The sequence below is a fragment of the Telmatherina bonti genome (genome assembly GCF_933228915.1).
Source record: "Telmatherina bonti genome assembly, chromosome: 2".
Taxonomy (NCBI): domain Eukaryota; kingdom Metazoa; phylum Chordata; class Actinopteri; order Atheriniformes; family Telmatherinidae; genus Telmatherina; species Telmatherina bonti.
This window is the reverse complement of record NC_136620.1, coordinates 35,981,131-36,001,066: the sequence shown is the minus strand read 5'-3', so window position 1 is coordinate 36,001,066 and position 19,936 is coordinate 35,981,131. Positions and strand designations below refer to the sequence as shown.

At 43.8% G+C, this 19,936-nt stretch overlaps 1 protein-coding gene across 2 annotated transcripts in view; it reads right to left on the bottom strand.

Annotated features, from left to right (window-relative positions):
- Positions 1–1,640: 1,640 nt before the first annotated feature.
- The window catches only part of trim44 (tripartite motif containing 44), a 58,849-nt gene continuing 40,553 nt past the window's right edge, over positions 1,641–19,936 (bottom strand). For both annotated transcript variants that reach the window (XM_079259321.1, XM_079259322.1), the window contains one exon: positions 1,641–2,678. In XM_079259321.1, the coding sequence (XP_079115447.1) occupies positions 2,594–2,678 (85 nt within the window). In that variant the 3' untranslated portion in view covers positions 1,641–2,593. The remainder of the gene's footprint in view (positions 2,679–19,936) is intronic.

The following is a 19,936-nucleotide window of genomic DNA, read 5'->3' as shown; positions in this document are numbered from 1 at the left end:
CAGTGTGGTCTTTTATTACAGAGATTTCTTGTTTCTCTACCAGCTCTTTTATACTAATGAGCAGAATTATTAAGGCATGTCATAGTGGGTTGGTTGATCTGCTCCATTACTGTGAAACCACCGACTTCAACCGGCTTTAAAATGATGGGAGAGAAGCGCTCTCCATTAAAGTCAGCAATCAAAGCCGCATCACCACTAGCAGGCATGTCACGTTGCTAATTTAATCTCACAAGCCATGAAGCAATTAATTCATGTCAATACAAATACACAAAAGCGCTTTTTTTTTTTTTTTTTTCCCCCACTGGGAAAGCAGAGATCTTATGTCTGTTTGTTTGTGACTCTGCCTATTTCTAGCATCTTGGTGCCTCTGTGTGAGCGTGCTCAGTGATGTGGACCTGAAAGAGCAGGTGTAATTGGGTGTGGAAAAAAAGGGGAATCTTGTGGTCTCAACGCCCAAATAAAATCAGACAATCTTCTCCTCTTTATTTCCTCCCCTGACAGCAGAGATCCTGTCCCCTCCACAGATTTGTTATTATTGCTCCAGGACATCCGATATGCACATAAATGGGTAAAGATTATTGTCTATTTGATAGCACATGAGCCTCTATGTAGTTATGCTCATGCTCGGCTAACTTACATCACGAACGAGATGAGAAAATCTCCAAAGGAGTTAAAAGTGAAATGGGGCTCGTTGAGCAGGAAATGCTGCACAGAATTTCAAATCAGATGTTAGCATCTTGCTTGCAAAGACTGGTGATGAAATGAGCATCCCTGAATCAATCCAGTCTCTCAGGTGTGATGCTAATGGGTGCTGAATTGTGTTGTTTGTGTGTGTGTGTGTGTGTGTGTGTGTGTGTGTGTGTGTGTGTGTGTGTGTGTGTGAAGAGACATGAGAATGAAATGGAGCTGCAGAGAAACAAAGGGTTTCAGACTGAGGATATAAGCTGATGAAAGTTTGTTCTGGCTTGTCTGGGTCTGGAGGCAGAGACCCTAAAGAGTTTTCCTCCTCTGCCCTTCATTCCCAAACCTCCTATTCCCCGCTCCATCTAGATGCGTTCCTGCTTTGAATTTTAATGAAGGAAAACTTTCCACTTTCTAAATTCTTCTTTAAAGGCACTTCGTCACTTTTCCTGTCTGCATCAATAATAAAAAAAAAAGATCTCTTTCCGCTCCTGTAAGATTATCTGATGCTAACTGGGTTAACTGACTTTTTTCTTCTGTTTTCTAAGTTTTTCAAGCAGCAGATATTATAGTGGTTCTTTAAATAGAGACAAACATGCCATCCAATTTAAGAAACAGACTCTTTATTCTTAGACTTAAGACAAAAATAGACAAAGAATAACAAGCGGAAACATCAGACAGTCAGACTCCTGTCTGTTGTCGCGGTAGAATACAAACTAAGCTCTTGCTGTTTTTTCAATAAGCTGTTGACACACCAACAATCCCCTTGGGAAGTTACACAGCTTTAGTGTATCCTTGTGCAGTGCTACAGTGAAGTTCTGTTGTTCCACATTCTATTTGTGAGATGCTCCTAATTCTGGATTTAAGGCAATGGAATCAATCACAATTAACAGAAACTGCTGATATGTGGACAGACTGGAGGCCGTACATCATCGGTGAAAGCTGTGTCTGAGCAGGTCGAAGTAGAAAACGCACACGCTATTCTAGACCGCAATCCGTCATATGCAGCAGATTGGCTGGGAGTAATGAGCCTTTACCTGACTGTACAAGGAGAGCTGATAAATGTAGGAGTGTTGATTTGCACAATCAAATTACAATTTGATTCGTATATAAAACAAAATTAGCAACAATCACCAAATCAATGAGTGTCTAAATGTCCCCCGATTCGGATTACAGATCTAAAAAGCACACGAGGAATTAAAACAAACACAGAAAGATTCAAAGACTCAGCAGGTAGGGCTGAGTATGCGGGGAAAGGAGAGATGAAGGTCGCAGGGTGATGGAGAGTGCAAAAGACACTTCTTCTGTTTTTTTTTTGTTTTTTTTAACACAACAAATAAAACCATCAGAATGCCTTTAAAATATGTTCTCCTGACAATGTAAGGCAATGCGGCATCTCAGAAATGTTCCCTTTTAATGTCCAAAGCATCTAAACAGCAGAGCTAAGTCATACTGCCGCTAAATGAGCAGTGTCAAGCAACATGTCACAGACTTTTTTTTTTTTTTTTTTTTTACATCTGTAGGGTTTAACAGATGCTGTTAAATCTGGGTTGGCTGTGCGAACCCAGGCTCCTCTTCGAATCAGCCAGCCTCACCAGCAGCCAAGGATCTGACTGCCTGTGGAAATTGAGCCTGATGGTAATTGATTGCACATGACTTGCATGCTTCAATTATAAAAAGTTAGTAGCAAGAGAGGAATTAAAAAAGTTTGAGAGTAGAAAAGATGTGGCCATCCATATTTGTCACAGCAGCCTTCTTCAAGGTCAGTTCTCTAGGAGAAGGGAGGTGGGGGAGGAAGAGAGGGAGATGACTGACGGAAAGGGGGCCGGCCTGACAGCTCAACAGTGCTGACGGCTGTCCAAAGCAGATCGCGAAGGACAGATGGATGTACGAGGGGTCTGCTTGGTTCAGATCAGGGGGCGTGGTCCATGGATGGTCCAGAATCGTTGTCCTCAAAGTCCTGGGGGTCCATGGGGTGTGCCCTCGGCTCTGGCAGCCTGGAAGAGGAAACAAATAAAACACATATCATATAGAAGGCAGTTGTCTAGCTCGACTTCTCCTTGTTTCACAACAACCTGCATGCAAACTGACAAACACACTCCCACCCTCCAACACATTTATTTTAGAAACATAATAAACCTTGGTGAAATGTAATCAGCTTCAATCAATCTAAACCTTAAGCAGAAATCATCCATTCTGTCTGGTTTATATTAGCAGCAGGTGTGACAGAGACAAAGTGATCACTAAATTGCAGGGACCTGGAGTAATCTGAGCCCAGCTGATGTATTCCACTGGAGACAGTCTACACTAATCATATGCTCTAATTGGACAGCGTCATGAGGGTGACAGAGCTCTCCCTGGGAGTCAACTCTCTTGTAACTTCCCCACATCCTCCCTCCATCTTTGCCCACAAAATCCATCGAACCACAATCTATTTTTAAAAGGCAAGGCGGGTTTATTTGTGCAGCACTTTTCATATCAAGGTCTTCTACATAAAACATTAAAATTATTATAGATGGTGTAAAAAAACAAAACATAAAAGAATAGCAAAATCACAATAAAATCATAAATTATATTAAAATAATTCAAAGCAAAAGTAATTAAAAGTTGCTGTTCAGATTTCATGCATAAACGCATGAAAAAAGAAATGTTTTTAACTTGAATTTCAAAGTTTCTACATTTGATGAAAGTTTAATCTCCACTGGCAGATTATTCCACTTGTTTGCAGCGTAACAACTAAATGCTGCTTCTCCATGTTTAGCCTGGACTCTGGTCTGGACTAGTTGACCAGAGTCTTTGGATCGAAGAGCTCTACTTGGTTTATATTCTCTGAACGTATCACAGATGTATTCTGGTCCATAACCATTCTGGGATTTGTAAACAATAAACAGGGTTTTGAAATCTCTCCTGTTCCTGACTGGAAACCAGTATAAAGTTTTAAAAACTGGTGTGATGTTTTCAGACCTCTTAGTCCTAGTTAAAGCTCCAGCAGCAGCATCTGGATGAGTTGCAGATGTTTAATGCTCTTTTTAGGAAGTCCTGTTAAAAGACTATTACAGTAATCCAGTCTACTGGAGATGAATGCATGGATGAGTTTCTCCTGGTCTTTCTGGGAGACTAAACTTTTAATCCTGTTTCTGTTTCTCAGTTGGTAAAAAGCTTCTTAGAGACAGCTTTTGTGTGGCTGCTGAGAGTCAGATCTGAGTCGATCAACACTCCAAGGTTACAGACTTGATTGGTGGTTTTAGGAGCTCGAGTCTCCAGGTGTTTGCCAGCGCTGACCCTCTTCTCTTTGCTACCAAACAGAATAATATTTTTTCTTCATTTAATTGAGGAAAATTCTTTCTCATCCAGGTGTTTATTTGCTCCAAACACTGGCACAGTAAGTCTATTGGACTGTGGTCATCTGGTGACAAAGACACATAAAGCTGTGTATCATCTGCTACACAGTTGATAGAAGAGATGAATAATTTGTAAGACAAGCACAGAATGCAACAACAAAACCCAAACAAATAAACGGAGTATGACTGGATGGGAGTCTTCTGTAAACAGCATCAAGGCAGTGAGTCATTTCAGAGTCGAACCAGTGTTTTACAGAAAAAATAAGATTTCAGCATTGTTTTTATTTCTTTCTGCAGACAGACTAAGTGTTCAGAGCTCCAGCTTTCCTCCTGTCGGTGAACACAAACTTTCCGCCATATCAAGATGGGGTCTTCGTCTGGGGCTGTCGATCCCACCGTTTAGTTTTGTTAAACTTGTCTGTCAGAAGGACATGTTTGATTATAAAATGAACAAAACCCGTTCTTCACAGGCATTCTCCTTCTCCATTTCTGAGTGTACACCCCCCCCACCCCCCCATCCACACCCACACACACACACACCGCAGCAGGCATACAAAGGTTTCTATCATAAAGAAAAGTGTTGCAGTTTTTTATTTATTAAAAAATTAATAAAAAAAAAAAAGGATCATATCTTGATGTAAATTTCATTAATGTCATTAGCTGTGGAAATAAGATCATTGGAATATGTTGGGGTGGGGTGTTGGGGGGTGGGGGGTTGTGGTCGACAATGTGAGTTGATGGTATTGAGCTCAGAGCTCACCAGAACATAAATCGTCATGCAGTTGCAAGGTGGATTTTTCTTTAACACTAGTGTTAGATGGGACAAGATGCTGGCCCTGAAGCTGTTCCTTTTATTATTATTATTATTATTATTATTATTATTATTTATTATTTTTAAAAAAAAAACTATTTTAATATTTTCTTCCCAAATTTTAAATACACTTTAACACGAGTCATATTGTAGTAAAAGGCTAAATGGAGGCTGAGGATGTCTTTCAGTTAGAACTGCACACATTCAGTGACAGACAGGGACTATCTGTTCACACATAGCACAAGACCAGCCACTTCAAGCCTCATTTTAACTTTGAAAGATGTTTAAAAAATGTTTGAAGTTTTCCAAAATCACAGATAAAAAGTTGCAATTGTCAATGCCATAAGTGTGACAACTCTGCCTTTTCATAGAACTCCCACACTGCCCCAGCTGTTGCAGGATTACGCTGCACGAGCCAAAACCTGAGCAGTAAACAGCCTGCTGATCTATAATGCAATAGAGACTTATGACAGCTGAATATGTTTCAGGACAAATAGTTTTTTTTCCCCCCCCAAAAGCAGATAAATGAATAAATATCCAATAAACCTGAGTTATTTCATTTTATTCTTTTATCTCCATCTCCAATCTCTCTGACAAGGACACATTTGTAAGCATGTCACGCTGCAGCCTACATTTGCTTCAGCACCGTTCCACATGTGCATCCTCCTTCCTCCTGCCCTTGTCATAAGAGGCAATATTGTGGAAATAAACTTGTAAATAAGCCCTTCTGAGCACTGCTCCCCATATTCCTGTCTGACATACTTCTGTTGGTGAAAGCAAAGACACATTTCCTGTCTGCCTACACCTGTTCAAACAAATTCAAACATGTAACGTCAAAGAATGACACACACGAGAGCGCCCAGTATTGTGCATGTTGGCCTGCAAGCAGAGCCTTTCATATCTTAATTTGCTAATTTAAAAATACACAACAGTCAAGTTCTGCAACCATTTTATGTGTTAAAGCAGCAGCAATATGTATTGCTGGACGACTGGACGACGGTCAGGCGGAAGCGTAGCCCCAAACCAAAACCCACTGGCCACCACCGACCTGTTCACGTTTCTAACAGATTTTCCCCGCTCGGCGACACACCCGCTGAGGCAGAAACCCTGATTATAGGTAGTTCCATAGTCAGAAACGTGGCTCTAGAGACACCGGGGACCATAGTCAAATGCATTCCTGGGGCCAGAGCGGGCGACGTCGAATCGTATTTGAAACTGCTGGCTAAGGCTAAACGTAAATACCGTAAGATTGTAATTCACGTCGGCGGTAACGACACCCGGTTACGCCAATCGGAGGTCACTAAAATTAATGTTGCTTCGGTGTGTAACTTTGCCAAGAGCATGTCGGACTCCGTAGTTTTCTCTGGTCCCTTGCCAAATTTAATCAGCGATGACATGTTTAGCCGCATGTCATCCTTCAACCGCTGGTTGTCTAGGTGGTGTCCCGATAACAACGTGGGTGTAATAGATAATTGGAGCGCTTTTTGGGGAAAGCCTGGTCTTATTAGGAGAGATGGCATCCATCCCACGTTGGATGGAGCCGCTCTCTTATCTAGCAATATGGACTCTTTTATTAGTCAGCTAAATTGACAAATCAGGGTTGGGACCAGGAGGCAGAATTGTAGTCCTACACACTTTTCTGCAGCTTCCCACCTGCCGCCGCCCACCCAAAACCCCATTCTGACCTTATACAACTTCCCAGCAGTAAGAATTAAACAACACAAAAACACTTCTGGGGTTAATCGTGAAAACCTCATAAAAATAAAAACAATGGATCTAATAAAATCTGAAAATAAGACAATAAAGTGTGGCCTACTGAATATTAGATCCCTCCCGAATAAGTCTTTATTAGTCAATGACTTGATAGGTGATCACCACATTGATTTATTCTGTCTTACAGAAACCTGGTTACAGCAAGAGGATTATGTTAGTATTAATGAAGCTACGCCAGCTAACTATTTAAACTTTCACATTCCTAGAACTACAGGCAGAGGAGGAGGTGTTGCAGCTATCTTTAAGTCAGAATTTTTAATTAATCCTAAGCACAAAACTAACTATAAATCCTTTGAATTCCTGACATTAAATTTATCTCATCCAAAATGGAATTCAGAGAAACCGCTCCTTTTAGCATTAGTGTATCGCCCACCTGGACCTTACTCCGAGTTTCTGACCGAATTCTCTGATCTCTTGTCTGAGTTAGTGCTGACTACTGATAAGGTCATTGTACTAGGTGATTTTAATATTCATGTTGACGTTGAAAATGATAGTTTAAACATTTCCTTTAGCTCTATTCTAAACTCAATTGGGTTTTCACAAAATGTCAATGGAGCCACTCACTCTCATGGTCACACTCTTGATCTTGTTCTAACATATGGTATTGAGACTGATAAGCTCAAAGTATTTCCTCAAAACCCTGTCTTGTCCGATCACTTCTTATTAACCTTTGAATTCACTTTATTTGATTACTCACTGACCAAAAATAAATTCTACTATAGTAGATGTTTATCAGACAATAATATTACAAAATTTAAACAATCAATTGAATCAATTTTTTCACATCTACCATGTGTTAGCATGACTGAGAGTCCCCCTTTAAGCCTTACTCCTGCTCAGATTGATCAACATGCTGATACTATAACAGCTTCAATGCGTACAACCTTGGATAATGTTGCTCCCCTAAAGAAGAAGAAATTAGGTAAGATTATGAAGGCTCCCTGGTTTAATTCCCAGCTTCGAGCTCTAAAACAGGCATCAAGGCGTTTGGAAAACAGATGGCGTTCATCAGGACTAGAGGAGTCTCACTTAACCTGGAAAGAAAGTTTAAGCGTATACAAAAAAGCCTTACTTACAGCAAGAACAGCTTATTATTCATCATTGATAGAGGAAAACAAAAACAACCCTCGGTTTCTTTTCAGCACTGTAGCTAGGCTTACTAGGAGCCGGAGCGCTGTGGAGCCATGTATTCCTTTCTCACTTAGCTGTGATGATTTCATGTATTTTTTCAGGAATAAAATTGACACTATTAGAGATCAAATTCACAATACTCTTCCTTCTACCTATAATGTTGAGCCTGTTGTGGTCTCCGAAGCATCCTTAGAACCAGGATCTGACTTGTGTCTAAATAGTTTCTGTCCTGTCCAACCCTCTGAATTAACTAAAATAATAGCTTCATCTAAACCATCCACCTGTATCTTAGACCCTCTCCCAACGAGCCTCTTTAAGGACATTTTCCCTTTAATTAATACATCACTACTAAATCTTATCAATATGTCTTTAGTGACAGGATATGTACCACAATCATTTAAAACTGCTGTAATCAAGCCTTTACTTAAAAAGCAATCTCTGGATCCAGAGGTGATAGCAAATTATAGACCTATATCTAACCTCCCGTTTATGTCCAAAATTCTGGAGAAAATAGTTTCAGCTCAGCTACATGCCCACCTGAGCAGAAATAATTTATGCGAGGAGTTTCAGTCAGGATTTAGAGCTCATCATAGTACTGAGACAGCATTGGTGAAAGTTACTAATGACCTTCTTATGGCCTCAGACAAAGGACTTGTGTCCGTACTTATCTTGCTTGATCTTAGTGCTGCATTTGATACAGTCGATCATAACATTCTGTTACAAAGACTAGAACAGGTGATTGGAATTACAGGTACAGCGTTAAGCTGGTTTAAATCATATTTATCTGATAGACTTCAGTTTGTTCATGTAAATGACAAGTCCTCCTCCCAAACTACAGTAAGTCATAGAGTTCCTCAAGGTTCTGTACTTGGACCAATACTCTTCACGCTATATATGCTCCCTTTAGGCAAAATTATTAGACAGCATGGAATAAACTTTCATTGTTATGCAGATGATACTCAACTATACTTATCATTTAAACCAGATGAAACAAATCAGCCCAATAGGCTACAAAATTGTCTCATAGACATAAAGACTTGGATGTCTAGAAATTTTCTCCTCTTAAACTCAGATAAGACTGAAGTAATTCTCGTTGGATCTGAAAAACTCAGAGCTGAATTTTCCGGTTTTGTAATGAACCTGGATGGCATTACTTTAGCTTCCAGTGCTACAGTGAGAAACCTTGGAGTAATATTTGACCCTGACCTGTCCTTTGGCCCACATATTAAGCAGGTTACTAAAATAGCCTTCTTTCATTTACGTAATATAGCCAAAATTAGGGACATTCTGTCTCGGAGTGATGCAGAAAAACTGGTTCACGCTTTTGTTACTTCGAGACTAGATTACTGTAACTCTCTATTACTGGGCTGTCCTAAATATGCCCTGAAAAGCCTTCAGCTGATCCAGAATTCTGCAGCCAGAGTCCTGACCAGAACCAGCATGAGAGATCATATTTCTCCAGTTTTAGCCTCTCTTCATTGGCTGCCTGTTGAATCTAGAATAGAATTTAAAATCCTTCTCCTTACATATAAAGCCCTCCACAACCAGGCACCACTATATATCAAAGACCTCATTGTTCCTTATATACCAAGTAGAGTACTTCGTTCGCAGACTGCAGGCTTACTTGTGGTTCCTAGAGTCTCAAAGAGCCGAGCAGGAGGCAGAGCCTTTGGTTATCAGGCCCCTCTCTAATGGAATAAGCTCCCAGTTAGTGTTAGGGAAGCAGACACCCTCCCCACCTTTAAGACTAGGCTGAAGACTTATCTTTTTGATAAGTCCTATAGCTAGGGATGGTTAGCATCCCTTAGTTATGCTGCTATAGGTTTAGACTGCTGAGGGACATTTCCTGATACACTGAGCTTCTTTCTTTTTCTCTTTATCTTTCTTTTACCTCCCCATAACAGTGTTGCATCATTAACATGTATGTCTCCTGTCTCAGCAGGTCTCCCTGGCCGGGAGTAGCAGTTCCTGTTGTCTGTTGTCTTTCTGTCCTCTTCCCCCCACACAGCAGAGGCAGATGGCTGCCTGTCCTGAGCCGGGTTCTGCCGGAGGTTTCCTTCCTGTTAAAAGGGAGTTTTTTCCTTCCCACTGTTGCCAGTGTGCTTGCTCAGGATGGGAGATTGAGTTGGACTCAACTCAATCTGTTGGTTTCCTTATATAGGCTGTTATGAATTGGCCTTCATTATGTTTTCCCCTCTGTCTGTAAAGCGTCTTGAGATGGCATTGCCGTGATTTGACGCTATATAAATAAAGTTGAATTGAATTGAATTGAATTGAATACAGACACAATGCAGACTGCTTGGCATCAAGTCCTAAACAACAGTCTGCAAAAGAAAATGATGCTGAACACACACAGGGTCAATCGTTGTGTAGTTATACCATCTCTCCAAAGGATATAATTGAGACATTAATTATGCAACAAGGTTGTTAATTCAAAATCCTTGGCTAAGCTGCCACTTGTGTTTCCGTCCACTTTACCAGTTCTACTTTACACTGTCTGCAGGCTGCTTTCTCTCCTTTGCAGCACAGCACATATACTCATGTTCACACACAACCTCATCCCGTCTGAGTTGGAGTTTAGTGTTAAATGTTGGCCAGAGAAAAGCAATTTCATCTCAACACTCAAATCGACCGAAACAGTGACGGTGCTCTTTCAAAAGAATCTACATATAATTACAAACACACTGACATGACGAAAATGTGAGGTCTGTGGATGCAAGTGATCTATTTATATTCAGACGGTCTTCGCTAAGCTTGGGGACACGGGGAAGTAATAACTTATTTATGCCACCTACAGGAAAAAGGCCATTACATGAGAGAGTAGCAGCAGGTTGAATGAGTAACGGAAAGGAGGGGAAAAAAGCAGAGCTTTAACACCCAACTAAATGTCAGTGGGTGGTTGATAAATTCCCTTTAAGTTAAGGCCTTTGCTTTGTTCTCTTTTTCTGTCTGATAATCCTTCCTGGCCTAAGTAAAAGACTATTTCCTCTGTGTGTGTATGTGTGTGTGTGTGTGTGTGTGTGTCCTGACCACTGGGTTCTTTCAGTTCATGACTTATTCATAAGCTTTAATGCAGTTGATGTTTTATTGATCAGGAATGATCATTGCCTCTTCCACTTGATGTGACCATGGTCTGTGGAAAAGAGTACAGCTGATGGCTGGGAGGCTGGCCACAGATCTGGTCTGGGCCTCAGTGAAACACACCAGCTGTGCCTCCCGGTGATGGATGGACAACAGCCATGGTTTGTGGAAATCTGGAACATTGTGAGTGTGTGTGTGTGTGTGTGTGTATGTGAGGGAGAATGAGAGAGTGATAAGAGTTTAGATAGGACTGATTGAGTGGAACAAAGTTAATCTTACTAATATCTCTTTTCTGAGTGAAACGGAAAACTTTCTCCAATAGCCCTAAAATGAACCCATCACTCATGGGGAAAAACTGGCTCTTGTGAGGAAAACAGAGTGTGGGAGTGTGCATGATGCTGCCTAGACTTTGACTTTTGTCTCTCTCATTCTATTCCTGTTTTGGCCTCAACCCCATGGAGCTTACTGGGAGAAAGAGAAGGGAGGGGTCCTTGCCCTGATTAAGTTTGGATTCCCTGCTCTTGGCAGCAGAGCTGCAGGACTCCTAAGTCATCATCCGGAAACACTCCCATCACGCTGTGGCAGCCTTGCCAGCTTGATGCACCCTCACTGCCATATGAATATTCATTTTGAAGTAGCTTGGATATGTTGAATGAGCCTTAGAGCTGTGCGTTATGTGTGCAAGTAAAGATTGAGGGATATAAAAGGGAGGAGCTGAGAAGCAAACTAGGGGTTGCTGATTGGTAAGAGAGGTTCTTCGTGATTAAGTGAAAAGGTTGAATGAGAAGAAGGCCATACGTAAACCTCATGGCAATCATCCGGAGGGTAAATTAAGCATTCCAATTTACATTCCTAAACAGTGGTAATGCCATCTAAGCATACTCCATCAAACAGGACGGCAAAGCCCATTTCTCAAGCCTGGGGACCTTATGAAGTTCGGTCTAATGAAAGAGGATCCTTAATGGTTATTGATGGAGCCCAAGAGGAGCGACTCTTACCCTTACTTTGCAGCATGGCAGTCCACTTTGCCATTACTTAAGTAAGTAAAACCTGTTGCTTCCGTAAGATTATTTACTTCTACAAATAGCTCTCTGTCAAAAGATGGCTTTGGTTTGGAAAAGATATCAAATAGATACATAAAATGAGAATAAAAAGGGCCACATTCAACATCCTCTCTTTTCTTAGTAGTGCTATAGTCTTTCCTTTCATCGGCAGGTTTGCAAAGGAATGTCACTCTGATTATCTTCAGAGCAGGAATTTCAGATGTAGATTAAATTTCAAGTGGAGAAATGCCAAGCTAAAAAATACAGACAGCAAAGAGGTGAAAAGAGGTGCAGAAAATGTTAAGAAGGAGAAGACTGTTTCATTGACATTCTGGAGAGTGAAAATTGGGAGGACAGACAGTAATATTATCTTGATCGATAGTTGTTGCTGGGATATGAAACAGGGAGAGCTGATGTGTACATTTTAAAGCTGCAGATTATAGATCTTTGGAGAGTTTCTATTACAGTCCATTGTTGCACGTTATTCAGGCCATCATGAGAGGCAGTGGATTTTTCTCAGCACATCCCAACATTCTCATTAAACATGGTAAACGCATTGGAAATATGCCCAAGAAAGCTTGGTTTGCATTTTAGATTCTACTTTCAACATAAACACTGTTTCAAGGGAGATATGCCACACACACACATGCGCACGCACAGACACACAAGGAAGATTATGTGACTGCCACTGAAGAGTAGCAAAGTGATTGCACCAAACAGTGGTTATGAGATGTTAGCCAAGCTTTACACTGAGGATAAACTTTAATCATGTTTAAAAACGTAATGTTTCCAAGTTGTTTTTTTTTTTTTTTTTTTTTTTTAGAAGCTGAGAAGAAATATTTCAGTGTGTAGTTTGAAGAAAAGCATCAAGTTTCAAAAAGGCTTTTAATTTTTTTTTTTTTTTTTATTAAAATCAAGCCTTATGTTAGAAATATGCTAATGTAAAACCAAAAATGAAGCTTCGAGTTCACAGAGTGTGAACAAATAAGGTTTTACAGGACCACATACAGTGCCTTGCAAAAGTATTCACCCCCCTTGACATTTTTTGTGTTTCGTTACCCCACAGCCTGGAATCAAAATGGATTGTTCAAGGGTTTGCATCATTTAATTTACAGAACATGCCCACAACTTTGAAGACGTGATATGATTTTTTTTGTGAAGCAAATATTAAATGAGTCAGAAGAACATAAAACACAATTGTGCATAAGTATTCACCCCCCCAATGTCAGTACTGTGTAGAGCCACCTTTTGCGGCGATCACAGCTGCAAGTAGTTTTTGATAAGTTTCTACGAGTTTACCACATCTTGCCAATGGGATTTTTGCTCATTCTTCAAGGGAAAACTGCTCCAGCTCCTTAGGGTTCGATAGTTTGCGCTTATGAACAGCAATCTTTAAGTCTGACCACAGATTCTCAATTGGATTGAGGTCTGGACTTTGACTAGGCCCATCCATCCATCCATCTTCTGCCGCTTATCCGGGGTCGGGTCGCGGGGGCAGCAGCCTAAGCAGGGAAGCCCAGACTTCCCTCTCCCCAGCCACATTTGCCAACTCTGCGGGGGGGATCCCGAGGCGTTCCCAGGCCAGCCGAGAGATGTAATCCTTCCAGCGTGTCCTGGGTCTTCCCCGGGGTCTCCTCCCCGAGGGACGTGCCTGGAACACCTCACCAGGGAGGCGTCCAGGAGGCATCCTGACCAGATGCCCGAGCCACCTCAACTGGTTCCTCTCGAGGCGAAGGAGCAGCGGCTCTACTCTGAGCCCCTCCCGGATGACTGAGCTCCTCACCCTATCTCTAAGGGAGAGCCCGGCCACCCTGCGGAGGAAGCTCATTTCAGCCGCCTGTATACGAGATCTCGTTCTTTCGGTCACGACCCACAGCTCATGACCATAGGTGAGGGTAGGAACGTAGATCGACTGATAAATCGAGAGCTTCGCCTTCTGGCTCAGCTCCTTCTTCACCACGACAGACCGGCGCAGAGCCCGCATTACTGCAGACGCCACACCGATCCGTCTGTCGATCTCACGCTCCATCCTTCCCTCACTCGTGAACAAGACCCCGAGATATTTAAACTCCTCCACTTGAGGCAGGACCTCACTCCCGACCCGGAGAGGGCAATCCACCCTATTCCGGCTGAGGACCATGGTCTCAGATTTGGAGGTGCTGATTCCCATCCCAGCCGCTTCACACTCGGCTGCGAATCGCTCAAGTGAGAGCTGGAGATCACGACCAGACGAAGCCAACAGGACCACGTCATCTGCAAAAAGCAGAGACCCAATCCTGAGGCCACCAAGTCGGATCCCCTCAACCCCTCGGCTGCGCCTAGAAATTCTGTCCATATAAGTTATGAACAGAATCGGTGATAAAGGGCAGCCTTGGCGGAGTCCAACCCTCACCGGAAACGAATCCGACTTACTACCGGCAATGCGGACCAAGCTCTGACACCTGTTGTACAGGGACCGGACAGCTCGTACAAGGGGGTCCGGTACCCCATACTCCCGGAGTACCCCCCACAGGAGCCCCCGGGGGACACGGTCGAATGCCTTCTCCAGGTCCACAAAGCACATGTAGACTGGTTGGGCAAACTCCCATGCCCCCTCCAGGACCCCAGAGAGGGTATAGAGCTGGTCCACTGTTCCGCGACCAGGACGAAAACCACACTGCTCCTCCTCAATCCGGGATTCGACTATCCGGCGGACCCTCCTCTCCAGGACCCCTGAATAGACCTTACCAGGGAGGCTGAGGAGTGTGATTCCCCTGTAATTGGAACACACCCTCCGGTCCCCCTTCTTAAAAAGGGGGACCACCACCCCAGTCTGCCAATCCAGCGGTACTGCCCCCGATGTCCACGCGATGCTGCAGAGGCGTGTCAGCCAGGACAGCCCCACAGCATCCAGAGCCTTAAGGAACTCTGGGCGGATCTCATCCACCCAGATGAGATCCGCCTTGCCGCCAAGGAGCTTTTTGACCACCTCAGCGACTTCAGCCCCAGAGATAGGAGAGTCCACCCCCGAGTCCACCAGCTCTGCTCCCTCATGGGAAGCCGTGTTGGTAGGATTGAGGAGGTCTTCGAAGTATTCCCTCCACCGACCCACAACGTCCCGAGTTGAGGTCAGCAGCTCCCCATCTCCACTGTACACAGTATTGACGGAGCACTGCTTCCCCCCCCTGAGCCGCCGGATGGTGGACCAGAATCTCCTCGAAGCCGTCCGGAAGTCTTTCTCCATGGCCTCGCCGAACTCCTCCCACGCCCGAGTTTTTGCCTCGGCAACGGCCGAAGCCGCATGCCCCTTAGCCCGTCGGTACCCATCAGCTGCCTCCAGAGTCCCACAGGCCAAGAAGGCCCGATAGGACTCCTTCTTCAGCTTGACAGCATCCCTCACTGCTGTTGTCCACCAACGAGTCCTGGGATTACCGCCACGACAGGCACCAACGACCTTGCAGCCACAGCTCCGGCTGGCCGCCTCAGCAATAGAGGCACGGAACACAGCCCATTCGGACTCAATGTCCCCCGCCTCACCCGGGACATGTTCGAAGCTCTGCTGAAGGTGGGAGTTGAAGCTCGCTCTGACGGGGGGCTCAGCCAGACGTTCCCAGCAGACCCTCACAACACGTTTGGGCCTGCCAGCTCTGACCGGCTTCCTCCCCCACCATCTGAGCCAACTCACCACCAGGTGGTGATCAGTTGACAGCTCCGCCCCCCTCTTCACCCGAGTGTCCAAGGCATGTGGCTGCAGGTCCGACGATACGACTACAAAGTCGATCATTGAACTGCGGCCCAGGGAATCCTGATGCCAGGTGTACATATGGACACTCTTATGCTGGAACATGGTGTTCGTTATAGACAATCCATGACGAGCACAGAAGTCCAATAACAAAACACCATTTGGGTTCAGAGGGGGGGGACCATGCCTCCCAATCACTCCCCTCCAGGTCTCACTGTCATTGCCCACGTGAGCATTGAAGTCCCCCAGCAGAACAATGGAGTCCCCAGAAGGAGCACCCTCCAGCACTCCCTCCAAGGACCCCAGAAAGGGTGGGTACTCTGAACTGCTGTTCGGCGCATAAGCACAGACAACAGTCAGGACCCGTCCCCCCACCCGGAGGCGGAGGGAAACTACCCTTTCATCCACCGGGGTAAACCCCAACGTGCAGGCACCAAGCTGGGGGCTGATGAGAATGCCCACACCTGCTCGGCGCCTCTCACCATGAGCAACTCCAGAGTGGAAGAAGGTCCAGCCCCTCTCGAGGGTACTGGTTCCAGAGCCCAAGCCATGCGTCGAGGTGAGTCCAACTATATCTAGTCGGAACCGCTCAACCTCGCGCACAAGCTCAGGCTCCTTCCCCACCAGAGAGGTGACGTTCCACGTCCCTAGAGCCAGCTTCTGCAGCCGGGGATCGGACCGCCAGGGTCCCCGCCCCTTGCCGCCGCCCAGCTCACATTGCACCCGACCCCTACGGCTCCTCCCGCAGATGGTGAGCCCACGGGAGGTGGGGCCCATGTAACCCTTTCGGGCTGAGCCCGACCGGGCCCCATGGGCGAAGGCCCGGCCACCAGACGCTCGCTCTCGTACCCCGCCTCCAGGCCTGGCTCCAGAGGGGGGTCCCGGTAACCCGCGTCCGGGCAAGGGAACATTTATGCCCAGGTTTGTCATCGTCATAGGGGTCTATGAGCCGTGCTTGGTCTGGTCCCTCCCCTAGACACCTGTTTGCCATGGGTGACCCTACCAGGGGCATAAAGCCCCCGACAACATAGCTGCTAGGATCTTCGGGACGCACAAACCCCTCCACCACGATAAGGTGACGGCTCAGGGAGAGGACTAGGCCATTCCAACACATTTACATTTTTTTCCTTAAGCCACTCAAGTGTTGCTTTAGCAGTGTGCTTGAGGTCATTGTCCTGCTGGAAGGTGAACCTCCGTCCTAGTCTCAGATCTCTGACAGATTCATAGAGGTTTTGCTCAAGAATATTTCTGTATTTAGCACCATCCATCTTTCCCTCGACTCGGACCAGTTTCCCAGTGCCTGTTGCTGAAAAACATCCCCACAACATGATGCTGCCACCACCATGTTTCACTGTGGGGATGGTGTTCTTGGGATGATGGGATGTGTTAGGTGTGCGCTTTCCTTGATGGCCAAAAAGCTCCACTTTAGTCTCATCTGACCAGAGAACCTTCCTCCATACATTTTGACAATCTCCCACATGCCTTTGCGCAAAGTCAAAACATGCTTCTTATTTTTAGCAGAAAGTAATGGCTTTCTTCTGGCCACCCTTCCATAAAGCCCAGCTCTGTGGAGTGTACGGCTGATTGTGGTCCTATGGACAGATACTCCAGCCTCTGCTGTGGAACCCTGCAGCTCCTCCAGGGTTACCTTCGGTCTCTGGGCTGCCTCTCTGATTAATGCCCTCCCTGTCCGGTCTGTCAGTTTTGGTGGGCGGCCCTCTCTTGGCAGGTTTGTTGTGGTGCCATGTTCTTTCCATTTGATGATGATGGATTTTATGGTGCTCCTGGGGATCATCAAAGATTTAGATATTTTTTTTATAACCTAACCCAGACTTGTACTTCTCAACAACTTTGTCTCTGACTTGTTTGGAGAGTTCTTTGGTCTTCATAGTGGTGTTTGGTTAGCAGCGCCTCTTCATTAGATGTTGCAGCCTCTGAGACCTTTCAGAAGAGGTGTATATATACTGATAGATCATGTGACACTTAGATTGGACACAGGTGAACTTTGTTTCACTCATAGTGTGACTTCTGAAGGTAATTGGTTGAACCAGAGCATTTTAGGGCCTTTATAACAGAGGGAGTGAATACAGGCACATGGCAATTTTGAGTTATTTATTTTTAAATTAATTTTTTTATTTATATTTCTCATTTCACTTCAAAACTTGGACTGTTTTGCGCAGATCCATCAAATATAATTCTCATTTGAAAAAAATAGTCAAATTAGAGGTTGCAATGTAACAAATTAGGTAAAAGGCCAAGGGGGGTGAATACTTTTGCAAGGCACTGTATTTTAAAATGAGGTTAAATTTAGACCTAAGTCCAACCAACATCAGCGTTTACCACACATCATTAGCGTGTGGTCAAAGTAGCTCGTATTATCTGCATGTGCTTGCTTCTTTTCCAATCAGAGACTCTACCACGGTTGTACTGTTCTGTTTTGTTAAACATGAATTTGTGAGCGAGTCTGTTTCATCTGCTGCATCCATGAACTGTGCTGTGTCTGCTGTGGTGTTTGACTCTGCTCAGTAAAGAAAGACAAAGGATAACTGGATGAGAAAGCGTTGTAGAGTGTGAGGTGGTGCGGATCTGCTCTTATTACAGGGTGTGTGGTTGTGGATCCAAAAAAAAAAGGGAGGAAAAAAACGGATGCGATGCTACTCTTTGCAGAGGTGTTTCTTTTAAGTATATTTTTCCAGTAACAAAGACAAAGATGTGACAGCAGATGCTGTGCCAACTATGGATGTTATAGACCTACATGATGTGGACTGATGCTCATTTCGTCTCTGTAATACAGTCAGATTAGAAACAGTTTCTGTTCTTTGTTGACAAAACAGTGGAAATGTGTTTATGTCCACGCTCCTGACTTTGCATTTGCATCCTCAGCACTTTGTTGTTACGCTGACTTATTCAACATGCAACTGTTCAGATTTTGTTAACGGAGAGGCATGGGAATGCCTTTTGTATGCCCCATCTTTGCACTCATTATGAAGTATGAATATATATTCCCTATTTAGGCATTGAGGTTGCTCTCTGAAGAAATTCTACCTAAATTGTGCACTTAGGACTCTGAGATGTTAAAACACCGGTGTCCAACTCTGTTCCTCGAGGGTCACAATCCTGCAGGTTTCAATGTATCCCTGCTCCAACACACCTGACTCAAATTAATCAGTCAAAATTTAGGCTGTTGGATCCATTTAATTTGAGCCAGATGTATTGAAGCAGGGACACACTGAAAACCTGCAGGACTGTGCCCCTCTTTGGTCACCCCTGCTTTAAAGTCAGTGTATCAGGCGAGACAGGTTCGTATAAAGGCTCCACATCTCATCTCTATCTAAATGCATAAATATGCTAATGTTTTCATCCTGTAACTTGTTGATGTCTGATGATTTGGCATTTCTTTTCCCTTTCAGCTGTGCTCTCTTGCTTCGATTTTGAAATATAATGTATGATTCTCTCCTGCCAGGGCAGAAAGGGAAAACTGTTACTAGTACAGTGACTGTTATTGATGATTGAAGACTTCATTAAGATTCCACTATGAGAGGTGCCACCATCTGTGGAGGTACTGGAGCTGCATGGCTGACAGGGTGAGGCACAAGCCTGGGTTTCATAACACTTTAACTAGTATTGTCATTAAACCACTGACACACGGGATGTGCATGATACAGCTATACAGCATGAGGATGCCATGTGATTGCATTATATTATTTTTAAAAATGGTTTTACAAACAGACTGTCAGACTTCAGATTGATTTTTAACCATTTGATAAGCCTGCTATTTAAGACTGTTCAGATGCGGCTGAATCCATGTGTGAGGTTTTCTGATGAAATAAGAACTCACAAACAATCTGCAAAATGAGGCGCATTGGGATTCCTGATGATAGTGATTTGCCTCAAGGCTAAGAAAACAACCACATTGCTGTTCCTCCTCCAAGTAATGGGAGAAAAATCTACAAGGGAGGGGGTCAGAGCTCCCAGGGCATTTTAATGACAAATCTGTGAATTTCTTGATAATCTGCATATTCGAAGCAACACTTAGTGTTCTACACTTAAAAAGTATTTAATTCAACTACTAAAGTTTGTGTATTTCAATTCAATGACAAATTTCCATCAAACTGAATTACATTTCTGTAACCTTAACCAGAAAATAACGTTTATATCGTTCAATCTAATTTAACTAAAAATGAACATAGAATTATTGTAACACTGACAATAAAATTTACCCAATATATTAAATAAAGTAAGTGTGATGCTCTAAAAATGTGTGTAAAACTGTTAAAAGTTTATGTAAAACTGTAAATAAATGACGAATATTCCAGATATGTTGATGTATACTTTATACAGAAAAAAAAACTTC